This window comes from Serinus canaria, chromosome 1A, assembly GCF_022539315.1.
Source record: "Serinus canaria isolate serCan28SL12 chromosome 1A, serCan2020, whole genome shotgun sequence".
In the NCBI taxonomy this organism is placed as follows: Eukaryota; Metazoa; Chordata; class Aves; order Passeriformes; family Fringillidae; genus Serinus; species Serinus canaria.
In genome coordinates, this window is record NC_066314.1 from 34547808 (window position 1) to 34572265 (window position 24458).

General features: G+C 39.4%; 1 protein-coding gene across 1 annotated transcript in view; it reads right to left on the minus strand.

Annotated features, from left to right (window-relative positions):
- PTPRR (protein tyrosine phosphatase receptor type R) overlaps nucleotides 1–23770 on the minus strand; it is a 138289-nt gene extending 114519 nt beyond the window's left edge. The window contains exons 1-4 of the mRNA XM_050969899.1: nucleotides 23726–23770; nucleotides 22271–23200; nucleotides 22024–22204; nucleotides 8298–8602 (exon numbers count right to left, since the gene is read on the minus strand). Coding sequence (XP_050825856.1) covers nucleotides 8298–8602; nucleotides 22024–22204; nucleotides 22271–23200; nucleotides 23726–23770 — 1461 coding nt within the window. The remainder of the gene's footprint in view (nucleotides 1–8297; nucleotides 8603–22023; nucleotides 22205–22270; nucleotides 23201–23725) is intronic.
- Between the last annotated feature and the right edge of the window lie 688 nt (nucleotides 23771–24458).

Consider the following 24458-nt stretch of genomic DNA (forward strand, 5'->3'; position numbering starts at 1 on the left):
GCACAGAAATGGTATAGAAGCCTTTTTCACTCAGAGGAATAAACGGGGCCATGTAAGAAACAAGGTGGGGGGGGGGAAATCTTGGGGGGCTTTGTTGTTTGTTTGGGGGAGGGGGGGTTGCCTCTCTTGGAGAACAAATCAAAACACATACAAGACATTTGTACTAGATCAGCCCAAGAACAACATTTATCTGAATTTTCAGTTACTTAAACAATGTGATTTGGGTCAAACAAATAATTTCATCTGAGAGTATGAGAAAAGTGGTGCTCTCTATCCCTTAGCTCAGCTCATGTGAAATGAGAAAACACTCAAATTCAGTTTTCTTTCCCCACCTCCTTTAGAGCAAGGCTTTGAGCCAGGTTTCCTGCACTTGGGTATACAGCTTAAGTAACACTGAAGGTCTTTGCTTTGGCTGCAATTGTATCTGAATTTAATTTTATAGAAATGCTTAAAAAAATTTAAATTATCAATTAATAAAGATTTTTCCTAGAAGACAAAATTCACATATTTGAAGCATGGGGTAACATAAGCAGATTCTGTTCTGCTACACACAGATATTTAATTTATAGCTGGGACTGGCCAGTAACATGAATATACAGTTGAAAGAAATATGGAACAGCTGACACTTCCTTTAGAGAAACTGCCCAAGGCTAACTGTCAATGAAACTTTAGGCTTTAGCTTAAAAACATATAACATGCCTGCTCCTGAAATCCTGTTTTCATTTAAACAGTGCAGCTTATGAAAAAAAAAAAATAAATTACTTCAAGAAACAACTCCTCTTCACTAAAAATGCAGGAAAAGGAATGCTGTGACTGAAGAGGATAGGGGAAATTTGTGAAAGATTTGACCAGCTTTTCTGCAAGTGTAACATCCCACTGAACGTTACAAAAGCACCTCCAAAGTTATCATCAGTAAGATAATCAATCAAAGCACTAGGTTGCTGAATATCCTATGAACATTCCTTTAACATTTTGCAAATCAGATGAAAAAAGTGCCTTAAGGAGGTTTTAGTGCATGTTACAACCAACCTAATGCAATCATTCTTGTTTTCCAAAAAGACTGACAGCAAACACAATACCATGCTAATGGTTCAGTATGCAATTATCCCTGCTGAAGTGCACAGAGGGAAGCAAAAATCAAATGAGGCCAACTAATGCAGACTCTCTAGATTTCTTTGTGCAAACAAAATCCAGAATGACAGAGCTGCAGGCTATTAGGTCTATTTGCAGGGCTTGGTGCAGATATGTTATGTCGAGTATAATAACTTAAGGAGTAATGGCGAGCATCAATCTCTTACTAGAAGGTGGACTTGAGTCTAGAAGCCAAATACTGTGAAGACCTGGTATTTGGGGTCACAGTGTAAAATGTAAAAATACACAACAGTGATTAGAACAATCACACTAAGTGTATTGACTGATACTGCCCACTCTTGAAATGTGTGACTAACATTTAGAGCTTGTTAACAATTCAGCACTGTAATTATATTATCTTAAAATTTCACTAACAGCATGGCACTTGTCCTCTGCTATTCCAAGCATTGCACAAATACATGACCTGGAAATGGAGATGGATACAGTTGATACTTCACCATGTTCTAAGACCTTATACCTCAGAAAGCTCCTTTGAGAAGCCACTGCAGAGACATGATTTTCTATTTATGCCTCCTTGGCCTGGGCTAGTGCCAACCCCTTTCTTAGGCCGGCACTAACAGATGTTCAGTGACAAAACAAGACATTTGACTTTTCGTTGTATTTCATAGATAGTTAGCTTGGCTGTTTGCCCCAGCACTGTTTGATTGACCTGTCATTTATGGACTACTTGTTCTCCTCACTCATATTTTTTGCCTTATTTTCAATCCATTGTTTTAGCTTAATATACTTTCTAAATACTATAGAAAGTATAGTAAATACTTTCTATACTTTCTAAAGTATTTCGACCATCTTTTCACAAGGTCTACAGAGGGAGTGAGCTTAGGGTACTCTTACCAGCCAGGAGGAGTAGGATGCAGAGAGCCCTCAGAGTCCCAGCACCACAGTGTGTGTGATCTTCTCACACATACAGGTAAATGTGGGGTTTTTTTGAGTCAGAATTTGACAGACTTGAGGCTAAGAATACTGCCCAGGGTCAGGCACAGTATTCAAAAAAGCAGCTCCTTAGTCACTTTTATTATTGCAATATAGCACAATTACATCTAGAAATATATAGAATTACATACACATATGTCTACATCTATCCCAGAGAAAATCAGGGCATTACTATCATGCGTGTGATGGGATGATAAACCTACCATTTTGAATAACTTTCAAGTTGACCATAGTATAACATATCATGCAACAAATGATGCAAAGCATCAAATCACTTGCCTCAGAAAGTGTACCTCTTCTTTTGTAAAAACAACTCCAATCTTCTTCCCTTCTCAAAGTCCCAAAGAATATTACTTTTATTCTGTGGTCACCTAAAAGTAATCTTAAATTTCTGCCTAATGGATCATGCTTAGCTATCGACACTTTTCACAGACTTCTATGCATATTTATCACACTGAGACTGTAACATTTCGAGATACCTTTCCTGATTGTTCAGCATGGCCTTACTGGGCCACTTAACTGGGTGGATGCCGAGCCGGCAGAGGCTGACACAAGGATTGGAGAGATGGAAGAGGTCCTAACAAAGAGAACTGAAGAAAGGAAGAGACTTCCTTTTCAGCATCAGGAAAAAGAATAACAAGAGATTCTGGAAAAACAGTCAGTAAAGTGGACAGTTGGGGAAAAAGTGAAAAAGGCTATAAGTAAAAAAGCATTATCAGAGCATTTTCTTGTCTTGCAAGGGATTCTCAGGAGGTCATTTACCTTCTGGCACGCACGCAGAAAGATCACACACAACTTAGTGCTGTGACTCAGAGGGCTCTCGCTATCCTACTCCTCTCACTGAGTAAGACTCAGTGACTTAGCCTTGAAAAAGAAGGCATCTCATATTACCAAATTGCCAGTGAGAAAAAGCGTCTATTTTTAATTTAAAGAAAAGTAAAAAATAAATTCCACAAAATTGTGGAAATTCCATAGTGCTCTTTGTTCATGAAAGGAAATCTACATTAAATGTCTTCATAAAAGAGGCAGCCATAGGAAAAACATTTTTTGGACTGAAAATAATTGTAAGCATTTGATGCCTCCACCTTTTTATCAGAATCTTTTCATAGAGTTCTTCTTATGGCCCCCCCAACAAAACCAGTCAGTGTAGAGAATTGCAATGCTCAGCAGAAAGGGTATATGGTAGTGTGGCTCCCATTGTTTCGCTGGTCTTTTCAAGGAAGAAGCAAGTGGATGTCTTGTCTGCTCCTAGACGACATTTCACGTGGAAGCCATGACTTCATAAAGAGTACAAAGAATTAGAAAAATAGAAAAACAGAAAAATAGAAAAATAGAAAACTAGAAAAGAGGTGTGGGAGGATAAAATAAAATTTAGTAACAAATAATATAGACAAATTCTGGGCTTTGACACTGAAAATTTAACCTGACACATAAGGTTATGGGGAATTAAAGGTGAAATAAACTTATACATCTAAGGCCATGTCATCAAGTGAGGAAAAGATGCATCTTTTCTGAGTATGTAGTATAAAAAACTTATATAAGAGAATACAGCAGTACTTGTGGGATGAATCTGACATAAGTGTAAAAGCAGTTCTGCTGTGGTTTCACAGCCACATGGCTTTCAGCTACCCAAACCGACCCAGAACAAGCCCACCTACTTGAACTGTGCCCAGATTTGGAAAGGATTTCCACATTATTTCAACATAAAATGTGTTGTTTAAGCTGGGATCAACTCCAGATTAAGATGTCACTAAATGTACATATCTGCGCGTGTTTCTGAGTATATATAAATAGATAGTCAGTGTGCAGTTGGTGCCTAAGCACCCATTATCATCAATATGAATCTTGTCACTACAGCCATTTGGAATTAGGAAACTGACCCTGAAGCAGATATCAAGGCTGTATTATACTAAGAGATTAAATGCATCTGGTACTTTTCTCAGGCTGAGAGAAAACTGATGTGGAAATGGTACATGTCTGTACTAATCTCCAGACCAGGATGATCACATCTAGTCTGCCTTTTTGATATGGTCTCTAACCTATATTAACTGCCTAGTAATTCAGAAAGTGTTTGGAAACATGCTAGATATCTTAATAGATACTAGCCCAAATACCTGGTTTTCACATGAATATCTTTTACAGGTACATATGCTGCTGTGCTTTATTCTTCCACTGAACCCTCTCTCAAAGTAGTAGCACCTGAAGTTTTCACCTGTGCTCTTCAGCATACTTGAAAGTAAATAGTTCAACTATTGGAGATAAAATAAATGTGATGATATGGGAAAGCTATAGCTCTGAGGTATACAGTCCTACACAAAATGCCATAGAAAAGTCAAAGAAAAGCCCTGTGAATCATATGTCCCATTGACATTAACTGACAGGAACTAATTACATCAATTCAGTTCAGTAACACTCACGTAAATCAAACAAAAATTAAGAGATGAGCTGAATTTTAGCTACAGTACAGTGCCGCGGAATTTCTAAGCAACAGAAAAAGAAACAGATTTCATGTTTATATAAGAAGGTGTATAGTAAGAGTGAGGTGTGAAAGGGAAAATTTTGATATATTGAGCAAGTGAATTACCTTTACATTTCTGAAACACTTCACAGGATGCAAGTGAAAAAAGCATCTGATAGCTTGGTCCAATCTTGGTACAATACACTTGTGTGCCTGAGAAAGGCTTTGGACTGACCAAACTACTTCAGGTTACAAGAGATGATGCTTTAGCATATCCATGAGGTGGTAATTTAGACCTAGTCTGAGTTGTAACCTTTACTACAAGTCCTTCTGCTTTGCTCTCAAGTTCAGCCCCAATTCTATATATGTTTGTATGTGTTTTGGTTTTCTTTTAATAAGTACGTTAGACAATATTTTCTATCATAATTGCTGTTCCCACTTTCCATGTACTGTCTTGACCTTCGTGGTTCTCATATTCAGTATTGGAAAGACTTGGAATAAACACAAATAAGCATTATGAGAACTTGTTCACTGCTGTACTTCCAATGAGTACATGGTTTCTGAAATGCAAAATAAAAGCTTGCAAATAGAAAACTCAAGTATTACAAAAAATTATGTAACTCTGTATGTTACCCAAGCAATTTTCAGATGACTTAGCCTCACATCATCTAGAGAGACAGCTAAACAGAACATATGGGTAAGCACTAAGGCATTTATAGAACAGTCAAAATGCCTCTAAGAGCTCTGAATTGTCCCCACTTCCTTCAGTAAACAAGGTGAACTGAACACCAACACACACACACACACAAACAAAGGAATTTAATATCAGATAATGTGATTGCCTTTAATTATATAAAACTCCCTCTCAGAAAATAAACACCTCCTCTTACTCACTTAGGCAAACAAGCACTATACTATCCCCAGTTTCAGTAAAATTACTTCTTAACGTGTTCTTTACCGTTAGAGTCACAAAACATCCCTTTTTGACAAAATACCTGAAGAATTCTTGGCTTCATAGCACTCAGCTGTGCATTGGCAACATTTTCCTTGTCAGATGGAAAATGCAACCTTGTAAAAGTTCTGCATCAGGCATCCATTCACCCTACCTTCCCACCTTAATCATTAAGAAAATAGACCTTAAGTCACTGAAATTAGCTTGAATTCAGTTTGCTCTTCTCTGCAAAGCCAACAGAGCATAGATTTATTTAAAAAAGAAAAAAAAGTTGCTGGCTTTCATAGTAAATCACAATGTGCACCAGTGATGTAACTGGATTACAGGAAGCACTAACAGTAGCAACTGCCCTTTCAAGTTGAGCAACCAGCAACATTGCTAAAGGCTGGAACAAAAAGGGTCAGCCAGGGCAAAACAACAAACACTGACACTTGCCCTATATATTAAAAACCAGAAAGCAGCAACAGGCAGTAAATGCTATTCTAAACAAAGGGGTAGCAATACATATGCAACTCAAAACAAACCAGCTTCCTTTGGTAATTATATTAACACTGCAATCTACTTCAGGTGACATTCAAGAGAGAGAAACAGAATGTTGAAATACAGAAACCTGGAAAGAGCAGGATGTGCTTGGATGATGGCAACCACCCCGTTGTGGGACAGCTGCCCTTTTAAAGAAGGCATGGTCAAAATTCTGATGGTGGGATTAGTCCAATGCACTGTGTGACTCACAGCACTTTGGCTTCAAACATACACTTCCCCAAAGGCTTTTTCTGAAAGGATGACATTAGAAACAAACCAAAACCACTGTCCTTCAGCACATCCAGAGACAGCTGAAGATCTTAAGCAATAAACAGCTTTCATGTAATGATTAGCTCATGCTGTTATACTCCCCTTAAAGCACATATGGTTCTCAGCCAGAACAGAAGGCTCCAGAGCAGCAGTTCCATCCTAGAAATGCAGTAGCAAAGCCTCAGACCAAAGTCACTTAATGAGAACTTAATACAGATTTAATGGACCTTTTTTTAATGTGAATTTATCTGCCAATTGAAAATCTGCCTCATTTAGCTTTTAATGCAGGCACAGAGCCAGTCAGCTAAAATCAGGGTAGCCCTAGAATATTTTACAGGATTCTTCCATTACTAGTTGAGGACCATGGGTCTCCAAAACTGTGCAAAACCCTACTAAAATAACAATTCATAGGTAACAGTGACACCGCACCGCAAGAGTCATCTAATGAAAAAAAAAAAAGCAGGGCCATACCTATTCTGAGTTCCTTGTACTAACAGAAAGGTTTCACCTTGAGCAGAAGTGAAATAATGCTTGCACTGGAGAGAAGGGAGCAGGTACCTTCTCTGCAGAGTTGGCCCTGCTGGCTTAGGCTAGCTTTGAGGATAGATATATTCAGTTGCTTGGCATCTCCTTCCCTTAATCAATACCATTCAGTATTGGGACTCTGTTTGCAGCTTTCCTGTCCCCAGTAAAGCAAGACTGCCAGTCCCTTATTTGGTGTAATATGGAGACTTTCACATAGCTAGTCCACTAACAATGCTAGCCATCCAAACTCAGATGAGGAAACCCATGTTCATACGGGATGCAACAAGTGCAGAGCACAGCTTTTTGAGCCTAGCTCCCTGACTACTTTTTATATGCTAAAACTAATAATGGGCAAATAAAACTATTACACCCCTTTTTTTTTTACCTTGATTATTCTTTTCACTGTCACTACTCTATTGCATTTGGTGCATTCATGAGGGCAGATCTCTAGAGTACCATACAGGGAACTCATATGGGATTCTGAAACACTTGCTGTGTTAACATGCTCTTGTGTTCTGTGCTCTTTTTTCCTTGTTTGTGAAGTCCATTCTCTTTAAATCCCCCATCTCCCTCTGAAACAAGCAATTTACAGATTTGACTTTAATCTTTTTTAGTTCACTCTAATGAGTGCACCAGCCATTATAAGTGGCTCTTCTTCCCTCCAGGAATCAAGGAGAGCTGCCCACACACGGGGGTGAGGAAAGCAGTGTCTGTGCAGAACACAAACAGACTGCACTGTGCACCCCACCAAGAACAGCTCTCCTGCCAGCAGCCTGCTCCACTGGCACGAAGGGAGAGGATGCAGCAGAGCAGAACCAGTATATGGTTAAACTGACATGTCCTTCACTGCAGGAGGAAGCACTGCCATCACCCTCTTCAGACTGGGAAAGGTCACACACAGAGTTAACTGACAGTGGAGGGTCCCCAGTCCATATGTCCCAGAAAAAGTGCATAGACCAACAAAACCAAAGTTCTTACCCTTTGCAAGAAACAGGATTTTTTTTTCCAAACAGCTAAGTAAGCATAATGGTGGATTTACCAGAGGAACAGAAGTGAATGAAACCTTTATATCACCCTCTTAAAATCACACTGCCTCTGTAGAATAGCTCCCTGAAGTACATTTTCTTGTGACCTATACAGAATAATTTTAAAGCCTATCCAGTAAAAACTGTGCAAACATCAGTCAATACAAGAGGATCAACTGCATTTGAGGCAAAGGTAAGGTCTTTACCTACAGAGAGGCTATATTCTGCACTGGTTCATCAGATTGTTTGTTAAACGGTGTGATTATATGAATGCAAATTCCACCAAAGTGAAGAAATTCAAGACAAATAGTCATTATTTAGATTTAAATGATCAGTCAGGCTATCCAAAATTGCAATCCATCTTTATTTAAATACAGGCATATTTAATCTAAAAAAGAAAAATTTATTCTAAAAAATTTATTCTAAAAAAACCCTCCAAAACCCAGAAAAAGTCACTTACCACAATAATCACATTCGTTGTAGGAATGGGGAGATTCTCCACTTCCAAATCTTGACCAGTCATTGCTAAGAGGTTGAGGGATGGATCATAAACAGACCTGGGGAAGGCTGATTTAACAATTATTGCAGGGTGCAACTTGCTTATTTTGGTGTGGGAAGAAGAACGGAAATTTTGTTTGGAATCCTTATAGCTGTCTGTATCCAAACTTTTCTCCACACTCTCCACATGGTGATAAATAAACACAGGTTTTCCACTCTTTCGCTGATGAATTGCCAAAAAGTGATCACTGTCTCCGGAAAAGCAGCCTGTAGAAAGAGAAGAGTAAGTTTAGAATGTCTCTTGGCTATTCTGTAGATGACACTGGAAATTCAACAAGATCTTTGTATTCTGAGAAATTTGGAAAAGTATTTTTGGAATACAAGAATTCACTTAAAATCTTACCGTGCAATTTCTATAGCAATGGATTAACAAGACTACAGAGTCTACTAAGTGTACCACATGCCTAAGCTCATTTTCACAGGGCTTTAAAAATGTTATTTATATTTTCAGCCATGGCTAGATTTTAAAAAAATACATACAAAAGTGGAACACGTGCTGAGCCAAGCATCAGCTTCTGTATTGAAACCAACTTCAATTGGAAAGCTTATGCAGTCAACTTAGTGACACATTTTATCACCCAGTAATATCAGTGGGTGGTAGTGATCATCTGTTATAAATGGGCATTTGAGGAGAAAAGGTCAGGAACCTGATCTAAGAACCCAATTTAAACATGTGAGAAAATTTGGATGAGTCCATAATCCCAATTCTGCAGTCCTTGTTCAGCTGTTTATTTTCAGACGACCTTTTAGCCCCTTATGCCAACTCTTGCTATGACCAAAACTTCACTCAAGGATTGCCTGGCCAGCCAATGGAGCATCTGGCTCTCTGCAGAGGAGATACTGGTGTGTGGCCACACCTTGCATACCTTGGTGCTGGGCACAAAGAACTCTCTTAGATTAGGGAACTGGAAACAGGGGACTCAAACATTGCTAACGTGGAGTTAGAGAGAGCTGGGCCTGTTCACCCTTGAGAAGAGATGGCTGAGAGGGGGCCTCATCAGTGTCCATCAGTAGCTGAAGGCAGGGTGTCAAGAGGAGGTTTCCAGGCTCCTATCAGTGGTGCCCAGCAATAGGACAAGAGGCAATGGGCAGAAACTGAAGCACAGGAAGTTTCACCTGAATATGAGGAAGAACATCTTTACTGTGTGAGTGACTGAGCACTGGAACAGATTGCCCAGAGAGGTTGTGGAGTGTCCCTCACTGGAGATACTCAAGAACAGTCTGGATGAAATCTTGTACAAAGTGCTCTCAGATGATCCTGCTTGAGCAGGGAGGTTGGACCATATGATCCTACTGGTCCCTTCCACCCATACCCATTCTGTGATTCTGTAACTATACGGGTTTAACTAATTATGTGTTAGTTAAAAAAAAAGCTATCTTTTGAAAGACAAAATACTTCCTGATGATGCCTTTATAAGAGGAACTAAGACTAAATTTTATTTGGTTTTCTATTTTGTTTTCCTTTTTTTTTTTCATGGATGAAAAATAGTGCATCTTCAGTTCCTTTATACTGAACAGAATACCTACAGTTCAGCTCCCAGTCTGGAAGGCAGTCTATCTGACCAGAAAAAATAGGCAAGGATCAGCATCCTCACAGACAGATAAAAAGTAACTGAAGCTGCATTAGTCACCTCCAGAAAAAACTCTAAGAAACCCAGTGTGGTAGAAAAGAGACTTTATGTTCTGAGAGAAGTGAACCCAGAGAGCTCTCTCTGATCAGCCCGGAATTTCCTCTTCAGATGCTTCTGGAGTTAATGACAATGTTAAATTTGAGAGCTGATTTTATTTAAAAAAATATAAAATCAATCCTATTTTAATTATCATAATGAATTATGAAGACCAGCTTAGCACCAACAATATTTCAATTCAGGGTGAATAAAAAATCAATTTGTTCTATTGAAACTGAATTTTTCCTCTGATTTTTTTGCTCCTGTAAGCAAATCAAAATAATCAGTCATTTGCACAGCTCTACCCAGTGCCCTTAGGAGGTTTCAGTGTAGGTAATTACATTCTGTTGACCTAATTTTCTCATGAAATTTCAGTCAGGGAAATCAAGGACAATACCTTATCTGTGCTATAGTATTGCTTTGCATCATTGAGAAATGCATTCTCTGGAACAAGTGGGTCCCTGTCAGTAGGCAGTGAAGCAATTTATAGCATACATGAACAGAAAATCTATACTAAAAAGACAGAACACAGATCCTCTATTATAAAGTAAAATGCTAAACCTAAGACTACTCTTTCAAATGGCTGAAACAAACACAATCTCCTAGATAACCACTGAGGTCACATGTTTTCAAGTCTTGTCAGGTTTTGATTGGGAAGACATCTGAAAGCAAGAGGAAAAAAAAAAAGAGAAACTGCAGACTATAGTCTTAAAGACAGCTGAACTTCGAAACTTGTTAAACTTGCTGGGTTCTCATTAAGCTTTGTGGGTGTTGGCTTCATTGATAAAATCCTGAGGGCTGGTCTTAACTAGCAATTTAGAGAGTTGTGTCAGTGACAAAATAAAAAAAAGGAAGCATCAGCACTTCTCATCATCACTTACTTCTCACAGGCATCTCTTTGCAGTATTTATTTTCATGTCTCCTTCACAGAAAACCAGTATTTCAAAACTGATCATAGATAAGACAAAGGAATGTAACCACCAACACATTTGGTGAGTCTTCTTTGCTTCCTTCATTCCTGCTCCTTTGTTTCTGAGGATATCAAACCAACTGTGTTTCTCCTTGAATTCTTTGTATCGCATTTTCTACCCACTTCAGTATTCCAACTTTCCCTCTTATTTCATTATTTTCACTGAATGAAGCAGGAAAAAATACAATTAACTAGCAGCTTAAATTCTTCCCTGAATATTTTTGATTTAAAAATAGTTAAAGGAACTGCTTACAAGGAAAAAGCTCATTTGTCCTTGAATCTCAATACTTTTTAACAGCAGAATAACCATTTGCTTCTAAATCTCAGACTTGCTTTTATTAGAATGCTAAATATCACATTAGTAGCAGCAGTCCCTGCAGCCAAACAAGGTCCATTGTAGTAGATTTTCAAGATGGACAACAAAATATATCATTTAACCTGTAGTAATGAGAAATTAAAAGTCTAATAACACATTACACCTATAATCATGCAATTTCTTTTTCATCAGCCAAGCACTCAGATGTTCAAATATGTTCCAAGAAAATTACTACACTCAATTTATCTGAGAAGTCCACATAGCCCCAGTATCTTAAGTAGATTACAAGCACCGACAGTGCCCCATGTGAGAAACTTCACTAAACTTAGATGACTGTGGCCCTAACTGCTACCAGACTTTGGCTCCCAGACTGCCATGGATGCCTCAGCTGACCCTCAGAAATGGCCACCTTTGATACTACAGGGGAACCTAAACACCTAAACTTCCTCTCAATTTGATAAAGTGGCAATATATTCCTTCTCGACCCTCCAGACTTCAGCTCAAAACACAAACAATTAGGCACCAGCCAGACACTTGGAGAATTAAGTAGTTAGAAATACCAGTACTTCTGCTACATAACCCCTTCAAATAATTCCACTCTCCAACCCTCAAGGGAGAGAAGACTGGGATCCCTATTTCAAACTCTGTACTTCTACAAAAAAAGAAAATGCTTCTCTGCAGCCACCAGGGAAACTGTCAGAAGCTCTGAAGAACTGATTTTGGTGCCTTTTAAGCTTCAGATATTCCAACATAGACAAAAAAATTCAGTAAAAATATGGTTTAGAAAAAGGCTCAAAAATATAATTCCTAGAGGTTTCTCTTCAATAAGCTTAGCAAACTTTATTCAAAATTATGTTCTGATCTTCTCTTCACACTACCCTGTTTGAACTCTACTTCAGGATGTAGAGTTATTTATGACTCATTTGAAATATTCACTCACTTGAAATATAGTGCTGCCATTATCCATTAACTATATTAATTTTATTCCTTCTCCTAAAATTGTCTCCCCTCAAGTGCATTTACAAAGAATTATAGTTTATTCTGCCTCAGCACAGAGAATGGACTAGATGCTAAACTGAGATTTCATGCTACTTCTTCTATCCAAAAAAATGCTGAGTCTTCTCCTCTCTCTGAGCTAAATGTAGCTATCTTCATGTCAAGGGAAATTTTAATTGTTCCAAAGTGAACAATAATCAATGGTTAATTTCAAACCCACTTCAGAACTTCTCTGAGCAGCAGGTCTGTTTTGCTCTTAGAAAACAACCAGTCCTTTCTTCATGCAGATCACCTCATGTAATAACCATTCCAGCTTCCTTTAGTAGCAGAAGCTGCACTGTGATTCTCTACTGATCTCAACTGTTCATTCCACCCTCCAGTTCTTCTCTCTGTACAATGTAGTGACTAGTCACCACTCTTTACTACATTTCAGATCCTGATGAATATTGCTGTTTCTTCCTCTGCTCTTTACCTATAGGTTAACTTTTACTTCCTTGCAGCTCCTCAATGCCACTGCTTATCCTTAAATTTTTTTTTAACAAGAAAGCCTGTCTTGATCTTGCTTCCATGTTTATTCTCTGTAAGCCCCTTCTTTAATTAGCTGCTCCTGTACAACAGTATTCTCTTCCCAGATATTCTCAGATTTAGTTGCATTTCCAATCCCTGGAGCTGTGCTTCTAGAACCTCTAACAAGTATAACACTACATCTATTAAAGTGCAACAAGAAGCTCCAGGGTGATATAGAACACATACCTTATAAATGTGAGCATCTTCCCTACTTGTACTAGTTCCAGTATTTCTATCATTGCCACCATTTGTCATCCTCCTGAAAGGAAAATTGGACTGATCCCTATGAAATTCCCTGTTCTGCAGCATCCAGCTGTTCTGCTTAATAGTTCAAAATATGTGTTCACTTGATCTTCTTAGTTGTCTGCATAAACATACAAGGAAAACTTGTCATAAACTAAAGAGAAAAAAAAAATCTAATCTACAGAAGACTGATGGAGAATGGGACAGTAGAATTTCATAACAAATATACAATTTGTTCCAGTATATGGGAAGCACATAATTTCCTCATGAAAACAGATGGGCAAATCACAAGAATGCAAGACAGCACATGCTTCTGAGCCTGTCTCACACTACAAAGTTATATTATACATGCAGAAAGGAAAGCCTATAATAAATAGTAAATCTGATGTGCTGGATGTTGTAGGCGCTTTTGACTGTTCCAGTTGGCCTCTGCTCGATAGAGGAAAATCTAAGATTTCTTTAGAATGTCTTGACTCTCTAAATGGTTTCAGACAATTGACATTTTATCTCAAAGCAACCTGTCAGAAAATTATTAGGCTCCTAATTCCCAAATACCTTCAGTTTTGCTAGAACAGACAGATAAAAAACTTCAAGATAGTCAAGATCCATTAATCAGCCAGTAACACAGCAGCATGGTTTTTATCTTCTTAAAACATAAAAATATCAGAGATTTACAGATATTTTATCCTGCATCCTTGTTAAGGAAATGACTTGACTCCCTACTCCTCCTACTCCCAGTCAGACAAATTTTCCTTGCCAGCTCAGCCCTAGGTTTCCCATAGCAGAGTCTCAGACCTCTGGTTCCTTTAAATAATTTTACCATGATACAACAACACAAAAGCCACTCAAGCTGGATGCCTCCCCCTTAATATCCTCTACAGCCAGAAACTAGAAATTTATTTGACTGGAAAAGGAAAACTCCCAGTGGGACATAACATAAACCTGATAGGGCCACGATAATGGTGAATAAAGTAATGATGTGTGTCTGGGAAAACAACTTGAGGTAATTTTTAAAATCTTGTTATTTATCTTAATCTGAACAAATTTGGTTAAGTTATGCTCCTGAACAGTCACATTTTTCTATAATGAGATACATTCTGTATATTTTCTACTTGTAAGCAGTGCAGCTACCCCAAACCCACTGACAAAAGTGCTGTGCTGTATCTGACTAGTAAATACAAAGCACAAATTAATATAGATACCTTGTGCATATATTTTAAACACACAATAGTACTTAATACTCACAGCTAATACACTAGCACTATGATAACACTGTAGTCTTTTTATAGTTAAAAAAAAGGTATTTTACACAGCTTGAGGTTTTTATGCTAAAAGCTGGAAACTGAAGGGGAAAAAAGCATAAAATGCAGACTCATTTCATAAGGGAACAACACACTGAAACTTGACGGATTGCTTTCAAAGATAAATTTAATTTAAATGCAATTTGAGTTACAGTACTTAATGCTGTTGCCAAGTAATTTCTCATTTTCAGTAACAAAAATACTTACCAAATTTTGGTAATTAAATTTTGTACCCTGAGCTCCCCATGCTTTTTTCCTTTCTGTTTGGCTCACCACTCTGGAAGAAGCTCTTTGTCCCATACAAACTTCCTTCAAACCCATAAATTAGCCCCAGATTGGACAGGCTTGGCTTTATCCTCTCTTGCGCCATGGTTTATTACCTCTTGAGCAGCTATTCAAGCCACTGTGAGATGCAGGTCAATGTACTTATGCAGACCAGTGATCAGTCCTCTCCAATAACCCCAAAGTTCTCACAGCTGGGAGATTCATTCCCTGCCTCTTTTTAGAACATCGAGATAGAAATGGACTTCCATTCAGAGGAGAGTTTGCAGCTCTCTCTTGTCTATACAAGGGCCAAGGAGGTGCTGGCCCACAGAAAGGAGAAAAAAAATGCTTAAATGCCAAAATGCTTATCATCATGCTGGCCATTTATGAGCATGGCTCTAACTCTCAGGAGTTACAACAGGAATGAAACCAAGGGAAATGCTAACTGTTGGTAATTCTAGACATGGCACAAACACTGCTGCAGATTTGTAAGACTTCTGTCTGTTCTGGACTGTGAAAGTTGTCTCTTCTGGTGCATGCAACAGGACCTTCCTTTGGCTTTGCCTTCAAAAGACACAAAATCTATTGCTTTATCCCGATTTCATCTACATTACCAAGGGAAAAGAAAAAAAGCCAAACAAACCAACAAACATATTAAAAGGATTCAACATATCTGGTGGAAAATATAAAGGTTTTAAATTATGTTGAAAGCAAAAATGAACACAAAAGCTGTCTGGAGGCAATATGCTTTGCACCTGTACTGTCTAGCTAACGATACTACTGTCAGTAAAATAGTACATCAATTAAATATAAATCTCATCTGGATAAATTTATGAACTTTCAGTCAAACATAAACTGCTGTTGAGCTTTATCATGGTGTACCAAAAATTATTGCCAATAAAATGCAGTTAAAAACAGTGGCTAAAATACTACTTGAACATTAGCTGGGCAACAGAACATACTTTCATAAATGCTTTTGAGAGTTACACGAGGGAAACCTGAAAAGGAAAAAATACAAATCCACTTGCTGCTTTGGTAATACATGAAGTTTTGAATTGACAAAAGTATTCACTTAGGAAACTACTTTGCATAAATAATAGAAGGACTTGCAGGCTGTGACCGTTCCCATCATTCAGAGACTTATGTCAAAACACAAACCTTCACACCATTGCTTTGTCTTTAGCCAAAACCTGTTAGTGCAATATAACTGAAGCTATTCTTTAGTTAAAGTAGGCTGCTAGACCTACTTTATGATGAGGCATGCTGGTGTATAGCTTCTCACAGCCTCCTTCAGGTTGATTAATTCCTAAGTTATTTTCAAAATCTTGTTTATAAAAAAAGGTGAAGCACACCTTATACATGTAAGTGAAGCCAAGAGTTTATTGTTAGCATAGTGAAAATCTCAAACTAATTCAAGAAGCGTTATTAGTCTAGATTTGACTTTTATAGAAAAACAAGGAATAGAGAAAAAGTCACAATTACAGGAATAGTACAATTAAATTGTCCATCCTTTCCCTGGTATTACTCTAACTCCATGCTTCTCTGGGTCCTCAGGTCAATTGCTTCCCACTGGTGCTAGTGATGGGGTTTGTTATAAGGAGTTGTCAGCACCTGGAGTCCTTCATCAGGAGTGATATGATGTTAATGCTGATGGATTTTTTTCCTTCTCTCTTCTTCCTTCCTCTTAGGAAGCTACATATACCTGTGTTTTCTAATATGCATTTATACTTCCTCTTTCTTCAGTTGGTCTGCAGCTCCAGTTATATTTGAACTTACTACAAATGGTACCGCATATGTATGTTAGATACAACCTCTTTGTTCTCTTCATTAATGCCTAAAACCAGTTTCTCAAGCTCCAGGTCTGCATTTTTACCTTTTACTGAGCTTTTTCCAGCATGAAGTCTTCAGTGCAAGATTGTGCCCTACCTCTTATCATCCCATACCCACACCTGTAGTGAAAGATCCTGTGCCTCCACTCTTCAAGCCTCTGCTGTTCAACCAAGCCTTTGTTACTCCTTCTGTGTATACTATAGTTATACCACACACACACAAAAAAAAAAAAAAATAGATATAAATGCTTGCTTAAGTAAAAAACCTGCTGTCAGAGCTAACCCAAGCAAAACAGGCAGGTCAAGGAAAGTTTTGACAGAGCAGGCGTCCCAAACAAGCATGCCTGAGATTGATCAAAAATCACCAGCAAAGGTTTGAGCAAAAGTCAGATTTAATATTAAATATGTCAAATCCTAATCATGAGGCCTTGAAAAATCAGGACAAAACTTACAGCTTTGCTACTAGCAATGGCTACATCCCATTGCAGAACTACTAGGTCACATTCTTTCATAGGAAGGGTTCTGTGCTTTTCTAGCTAGGTCCAGTAACCAAAGGCCAGGCCTTTCCAGCAGAGGAACAGTACCCATGATAAGTCAAAAATCAGAGCAAATAAAGTACACCAGTGCTAAGCAAGATCAGGATAGAACACTCGTAAACATTCAGAAAAACATTTTAGTTTGCCCCTAAAAATAATGTTCAGAACTTTTGACCAAAAATTTCAGACAAAATCAAGGAGTATAATATGTATGTATCTATGTGAGCAGGTATATAAATGATTCTTTATGCATGTGTTTGTATCTGTGAAAGCAAGGAAGGGCACACACACATGCATGTGTGGTGAGGGTGCAGCAGCACCACCGAGGGAGGGTGGGACTACACACAAGAGAGGGAGGGAGGGAGGAAGGGAGATGATTGCAAGGATTTTTTTCCCTTTCTAATAAGCAATCTTCTGAAAATAGAAACAACTGGAAATTTATTTTTGCTAAATTTGTTCTTTTCTGTAGGAAAAAAAATGTCCTGGCCAAAAATATCCACAGCTACAGTGAATTAGGATTAAGCATATGAGTGGTATCTTTTTCAAAAATACACTTTGCATCTCATTTCATGGGCCTGTTGCCTGATACATCAATACTGAAACTAGATACCATAGACCATTGATTTCACCAGGTCTACTCATGTGAATTAAGAGATGAGCTAGTGGTCCCAAAGGCACTTAAGTATTCTGCTATACTTATGCCTTGACACTAATGTACCACATAGACTCCTGTCAGATTTTTTTTTCAAGAAGGTGCAAGAAACTGATGCAATAATTTTCTAATTTTGTGATTACTGTCATTTTTCCAACGAAGGTTGCAGATAAATTCTGCTCTGCATAAGATGGATGTAAATACATAGTATTTCAAGGAAATAAATTGTATTTTCATGGAAATCTATAGCTGTTGGGAAGAAAAGTCAACTCCAGTCCTAAAGTTTTGGATTTCTTTTATAGCAGCATTGTTCTAAAAATCCCACTAAAGATTTCTGAGCTGATCTTATTAACTTCTCCAAGTATTTATTCTGAAGCCATTCTGAAAATCCTACAGCACAATGACTGTCCTTTATGGAGTAAGAGACCTACACTTTCATATAATTCCCCACTGCAATCATTGTAACACCCCTGTGGAGGGGGGGGCACCACCAAATAGAGCCACAAAGTTACATCACTGGCCTCCTTCTAGAGAGACATTGTCCCCCAAGAGCCCAATTCATGGACTTTCAGCACCTGTCCTACTCTGCTCTCCAGAGAAGCTGAAACAGGCCTTCGCTATCTAAGATGTTTTAGTCTTCTTTATAATACAACAAATGGAATTAGTTGAATTAGTGGATTCCAAGACCACAAACCTCGATAATTTCCTAATGGATGAACTGCACATAAATCTCTCATGGAAGACGATGTCTTTTAAAATTATGAATAGCAAGAATTTCCACATGTAAAAATATGATTAGCCTCTTTTCCAACTAAATACTTCCTCAAAAATATGAAGTCACATACTGAATTATAAAACTGTTTTTCCCCCAACAGAATTTTTGAAGAGACAGATGACTACCCTCTGATTATCCATGAGTCCTACTAATAAAAGACAGAAAAGACTCTTCTAGTAAAAACACCCACTCATGGCCAGCAATGTGTTTTTAAAAAAGGCAATTATAAGAACCAGCTTCATTTAGATTATGTTAGTGTAATGAAGCAGCACCCTTATTCATTTTTTAAATCAATAGCTCCTTCACTTTCACTCTAAATGTATTTGGAACCTAGAATTATTCATTCATTAGTATGAGATTACTGAAATGGATCTGATGGCAAATGCATTTTGTGCAGATCTCACCTCGAGCCTAAAATCCAGATTCTTTTATTTTTGTGACAGAGCTTGTGCATTTTATAGAAAATAGGCCTGCCCAACATCTAAGTAGAAACTGCAGTGCACTCAATCAATTTCCAACCATGACAATATCACACAGTGCATGTTTGACCAGGAAAGCTGAACTCAGCAGAACTTAGTAAGGACACCCTGTAAGCTGTGTGAGAACCAGTCTAGCATATTTATAACATACATTTCTACCTAGCAAATTCTACCCAAAGGAGTGTTACTTTGTGGTCAAAGAAAAGTTTTGATATAAGCAATCCTCCTGTTACTACAGCATTGCCCAAAAAAAGATAAAATGTGATTCCTCTGAGGGGCTGGAAGAATGGATCCATCAAGAGGTTGAGACAAGGATCTACACACTTCCTCTCTGACAAGGCCAGCAGGAAAATACTGGTTCATATTGATTAAAGGCTGGCAATGAATGTCTTCACTGATGGAGACAACAATAAAATGAGGTAATAAAAGCTCTTAGCAAGATAGTGTAAGGCCTTTCTCAAGAAATCATGATGTAGATGACCTGATCAAATAATCCATTGTTAATTTTTTGCTTTTGCAGGACCAGGATTTGTTTATCCTAAAAGAAAATTCTGCAAAAATGCTTTCTTCAAGAGAGGTTTTTAATGCAAGGCAGGTGATGCGTTGAGACCATGATTGTTAACTGTGTAAATTTTGGAGTATCAAACAGTCAGGTTGGTTTTCCTACTCAATTTCACAGGATCACAAATCTCCAGTAACTGGATACATATATTTTAATTTTATTTTTAAAATTTGCTAAAAAAGAAAATTAGGTGAAAGATGTAATTAATTGAGTAATGCATGTTACTCAAATGGCTCTCTAATTACAAGTTAGTCTAATGCATCACTTTATGTTTTTCCTACTATCTGCCATTCTTTTACAAGGAGACAGTGCCTCTTAGTCACCTTGGGATACACTAGGTTTTTATTGCAAGAACATGTGTATTAGATCATACATACTAAAAGAGAGAATAACCTACGCTGTCGTGCACTCTCTCATGCAATGCATAATAGAAGTGGAAGGTTCACGCTGACCTGTAATCACTCGCTACAAATTTAGGTCTTCCTGCAACAGCAAGCTCTATATAGGTTGATTACTTCACCTGCTGCACTCAGCAGAAGGGCCTAATTCTGTTTTCAGAGATGCACACACAAGTGTCTTATTTTAGGTAGCAATGTATGCATATACCAACAGCACAATCATATTTCATTTTCTGATAACGCGACTGTCATGCTATATTGGAATTGGTACTTAAGTCAACTCAGTAAAATGGTACCTTACTGAGCACATGAAAATCTCTGATAACATTTTTGACAAGAACATTTCCTTTTTATTGTAAAAAATTTTACTACAATGGTAGTAGAATTGTAGTTCCAAAGGAAAATGGATTTGCTATAAGAGCACTACTTAAACACATTAATTCTTTTTGCTGTAGCATTAGCTGAAGAAAATGTAGACTTATGTTTTCTCGAAAATCTATTACCACCAACTGATATCAACAGAGATTTTCCTAATACCCACTGATGGTGTCTTCAGCATTCTCTAGAAACATGTCTCAGAGAAATTCAGAACAAAAAGCCAAGCAGTTTCCAACAAATTACACAAAAAAAATGACACGTGAAATATAATTTGTGACATAGCAAGCAGAATGCCTCTTGTGATTTCACATGAACGGAAGCTTCAAAATCACCGTTAATAATTCAAAAGTCTAGGCTATACATAAAAGATATCCATAGTGGTAGCCTGTGTAAGACCAAATTTTCTACTTGTATCAGATGAAACAGAGATATCTTAGGATGTTAAGCTTCCTTTGTTATTTCACTGTTGTGACATCTTCATTGACTTCCAACAAGAGCAAGTTGTATGCAACCCTGCCTCAGAGGAAGTACAGCTCTTGTGCTCAGTGCAAACCATGCCCAACCGTGCAAAGGTTGAATTCAGCTCCTGTACATCCTCCTCCTTGTCTTCTCTGAAATAATTATTTTCTATGATTACTCAGGCAAAACAGTAGCACCATATAAACATCTATCTTCCTCTCTTTTTCCTATGATTACAGACATTTGCATAATGAAGACAAGATCTCCTTGCAAGAATTCCCAGTAACTTAACGGAACAAGCAGAACTTAGTAAGGAAAGTGAACAGCTTTCTGGCAGAATATACACCCAGTTTCCATTAGCAGGATAGAAAAATGAAGAACAACAAAACTAATGTAAATTCCGCTGTTAATAGAGGATATACTGAGATTAGATGAAATGTTATGTCAAATAGAGGCTGTAGTCTAATTTTGTACAGATGGTAAATTTAATACATGTTGTAAAAGAATAATTTAAAAGCAGCTTAAGGCTTTTATTAAAACAGATCATGAAATGCTCCCATCTTTCAGTCAATAATCTCTTGCACATATGAATATAAGGCAAAACAGCATGAGCATCCTAATTGTAGATTTACAGGAAAGAGGCTCCATAAATTTTATGAAGTGTTGCCTAATATTACAGGGTAATAAAATACCAATAACTGAGACAAAGTTATTTCTCCTGACAACTGTAAAAAAAAAAAAAAATCGCAGTTATTTTCATAATAGATCTTATTTGGGATGTTCATACAGTTCTTCTATATTAAGAGACATGAAGTTCAATTGTTCCTTTTAACGATTCTACAGTAAGGCAACACAAAGTTGTTGGATCTTAAAAATCCCTCCTAAAAACAACAATCCCAGGACCAAAAGAATCAGTACCTGTGCATTTAATTGTAGTTCCTAATTAAACTTAATGGAACTTGCACGCATTTACTACTTCAGAAGTGGTTAAGCTTGTCATAAATGACAAAACAAAGAAACTCTTCAACTTTACTAATTGAGAACTTAATTCAATTATACAGTTACCCCAGATTTTATTTCCTTCCTTAGATAATATATGCTGAAGTCTGCACAGGATAAACGGAGGCTCTGAACGATGAGCAGTTTTTCACAGCTTAAAGGAAGCCTGAGATTCATGCCAGAAATATAGGCTCTGACTACTGGAACGAAACTGGCAGTGGAACTTCACATACATACTAGGGCGCTCATCGCTCACTGCATTTCTGAATGAGGCACACGTTTTGCCAGCAAAGCAGAGAGAGGATTTATTAGCACCGCTAACAGCCGAAATGCCTGCTGCTGTCGCAGCTGAAATTTCCCTTTCTAAAACCACTGCTGCCACGAGCACATACAAGTAGCGACGCCTCCTCACCAGTATCTAAAAATAAATAAATAAATAAAATAAGAAGAAGGAATATAGGGAGTCCCGATTTTCCCTCGCTGCCGTAGCCCCCGGCCAGGTCCTCGCGATCCGGGGCGGAAGCGCGGCCGCTCCGCGGGGTGCGCAGCGCGGGGCTCGCCCGCCCGGGGCCGCCGCTGTCCGCGGTGCTGACGGACGCTCCCGCCGCCTCCGGGGCTGGCGGGCTCCGGACCCGGGCGCCCGCAGCCGGACCCGGGCAGCCACCGCCTCCCGCCACAACAGGTGCGGCGCCGGGCACCTGCCGCCGGTCTCTACCGCCGTCCCGCCCGCCCCGCCGTCCGGCCGCGGCCGCCCCCGCTCACCTGCGGCGCGGAGGTGGAGCAGGAGGCAGAGCGCCCGGAGGCAGGCGGCCGCCCGCCGCCGCATGGTGCGAGCCGAGGGCAGTCGAGCGCGGGGAGGCGCGGGGAGCCGAGGGGAGCCGAGGGCAGCCGGGGGCAGCCGGGCAGCGCCGCCACACCGCGTCCCGCTCCCCCCGCCCCCGGCAGTGAGCATGCCTGGGAGCGCTCTGCGCATGCGCAACGCCGCGCGGGCGCGCGGGCGGGCGGCCGCCCTCACCTGCCTTCCCTCCTGGCGCGGGGTGAGGCCAGGGGCCAGCACGGGCGGCGGCACGGGTGGGAGGTGGCGACGTCTGACAGCGGGAGATCGGGGCGTGCAATAGCCGCGGGGGGGCCGCAAGGTCCAATAGGAGAGGCATAAAGAGAGATCTCTGTTCCAGTGACACGTTCGGGGAGGAGGCGAGAATGGGTGGCGGGGGGTGATTTCCTCCTCGGTTTCCAGCTGGAGCAGCATTCGGGGCTCCTGCTGCAGCGGTACAGTGGAGATCGCATCTCCCCAATCTTGCAGTGCCGATGAGGCGATCTCAGGAGTTTGAGCATGTCTGGGAGGACTTGGACGATGTGTAGGTTTATGCTTGAGGTACAGGTAATCCTCGTCTTCAGCGTGTTGTGCAACATACTGAAGTACGTTGTAAAATAAACATTTTGCAAAAACTGCTTTGTGAAAAATCACGGCTGATACGTAAACAAAGAACCAGCGAACTCCAGGCAGTGGTTCAGACCAGGCTGATGCAACACCTCCTCAAGAGACACTTAGGGAGTTTGATTGCACGGGTATCAGAGAGCAATGCAAAGAGGCCAAACCTGAAGCAGTCCTGTAACATGGTAATTTTCTAAAGTTGAGTTTAATTGATCTAAAGGTTTTCTGGAGAGCAACCATGAGAGCTAGTGGCAGATGTGTCACCCAGCAAGTGATCCATCTACAGGAGTCTGGTACTGGGTATGGCAAGCAATGCACAGGCATGGTCAGGTCTGCAACTGATGTGCCCAAAATGAAACATAGCAAAGGAAATCGACAGAGCTTGCTTGGCTCTAACTGGCTTTGAATGAAAGTTCAACCTTTATGCAGAAATTTTCTTCACACAGAGATGGGAAGGACTGCGCAGGCCCTGATATCTAGATGCAGTTGCAAGTGTGACTGTACATATGCAAACGAGCTTCCTTTGCCAGCCCCCACACGGCTGTTCATGCACGTATAGGCAGTCAGGTCGTTGGCTTGACAGCAATGTAAGTGAGAAAAGCCTTGGGTTGGAAGACAGCACTCAGTCATGAGCTCTGCCGGAAACAGGGAATTAATACGATCAAGGGGATTTTTGAACAAGGAATGGTATTTTAGCCCTGTCATTTCAGTCATATCTTTTGTAAGTATTGAGCCTCAGATGTCCTGCTAAGCCATGAGATTTCTGCTGCTTCCTCTGCTGTGATGATAATTTGCTGTGGGTATATACAAATTGCAGTACATCCTGTTCCACTTTAATCCTTTTAGTCTTGACTAGTTGAAGTGAAAGCTAAAAGAAGTGAAAGAAAAGTCTTGTCTGTATGGTGCACCACACTTGTGCCCCTACAGCTTCAGTTCCTACATGTCCCGGCCTCAGAGGTACACTTTGAACAATACCAATTACAATTTAGCCAACTCCCAGGAAGAGATTAAAGAAAAATTTACTTTCAGTCCTCTGGTGTTTTGTATTTTTTTGTCCACAAGTCCTCACCTTTTTGTGTTCTAGGTAAGGATTTAGGGTCAAAATATGTCAAGAGAATAACATCACAAAAGCTAATGGTATTGATTTGTCCCCGTGTGGTTACAGATGAGGCAGCTGTGGTTTCATATGATTGAGTGCTGTAGCAATATCTACGCACCTCACTTGCAGAGCCCTAAG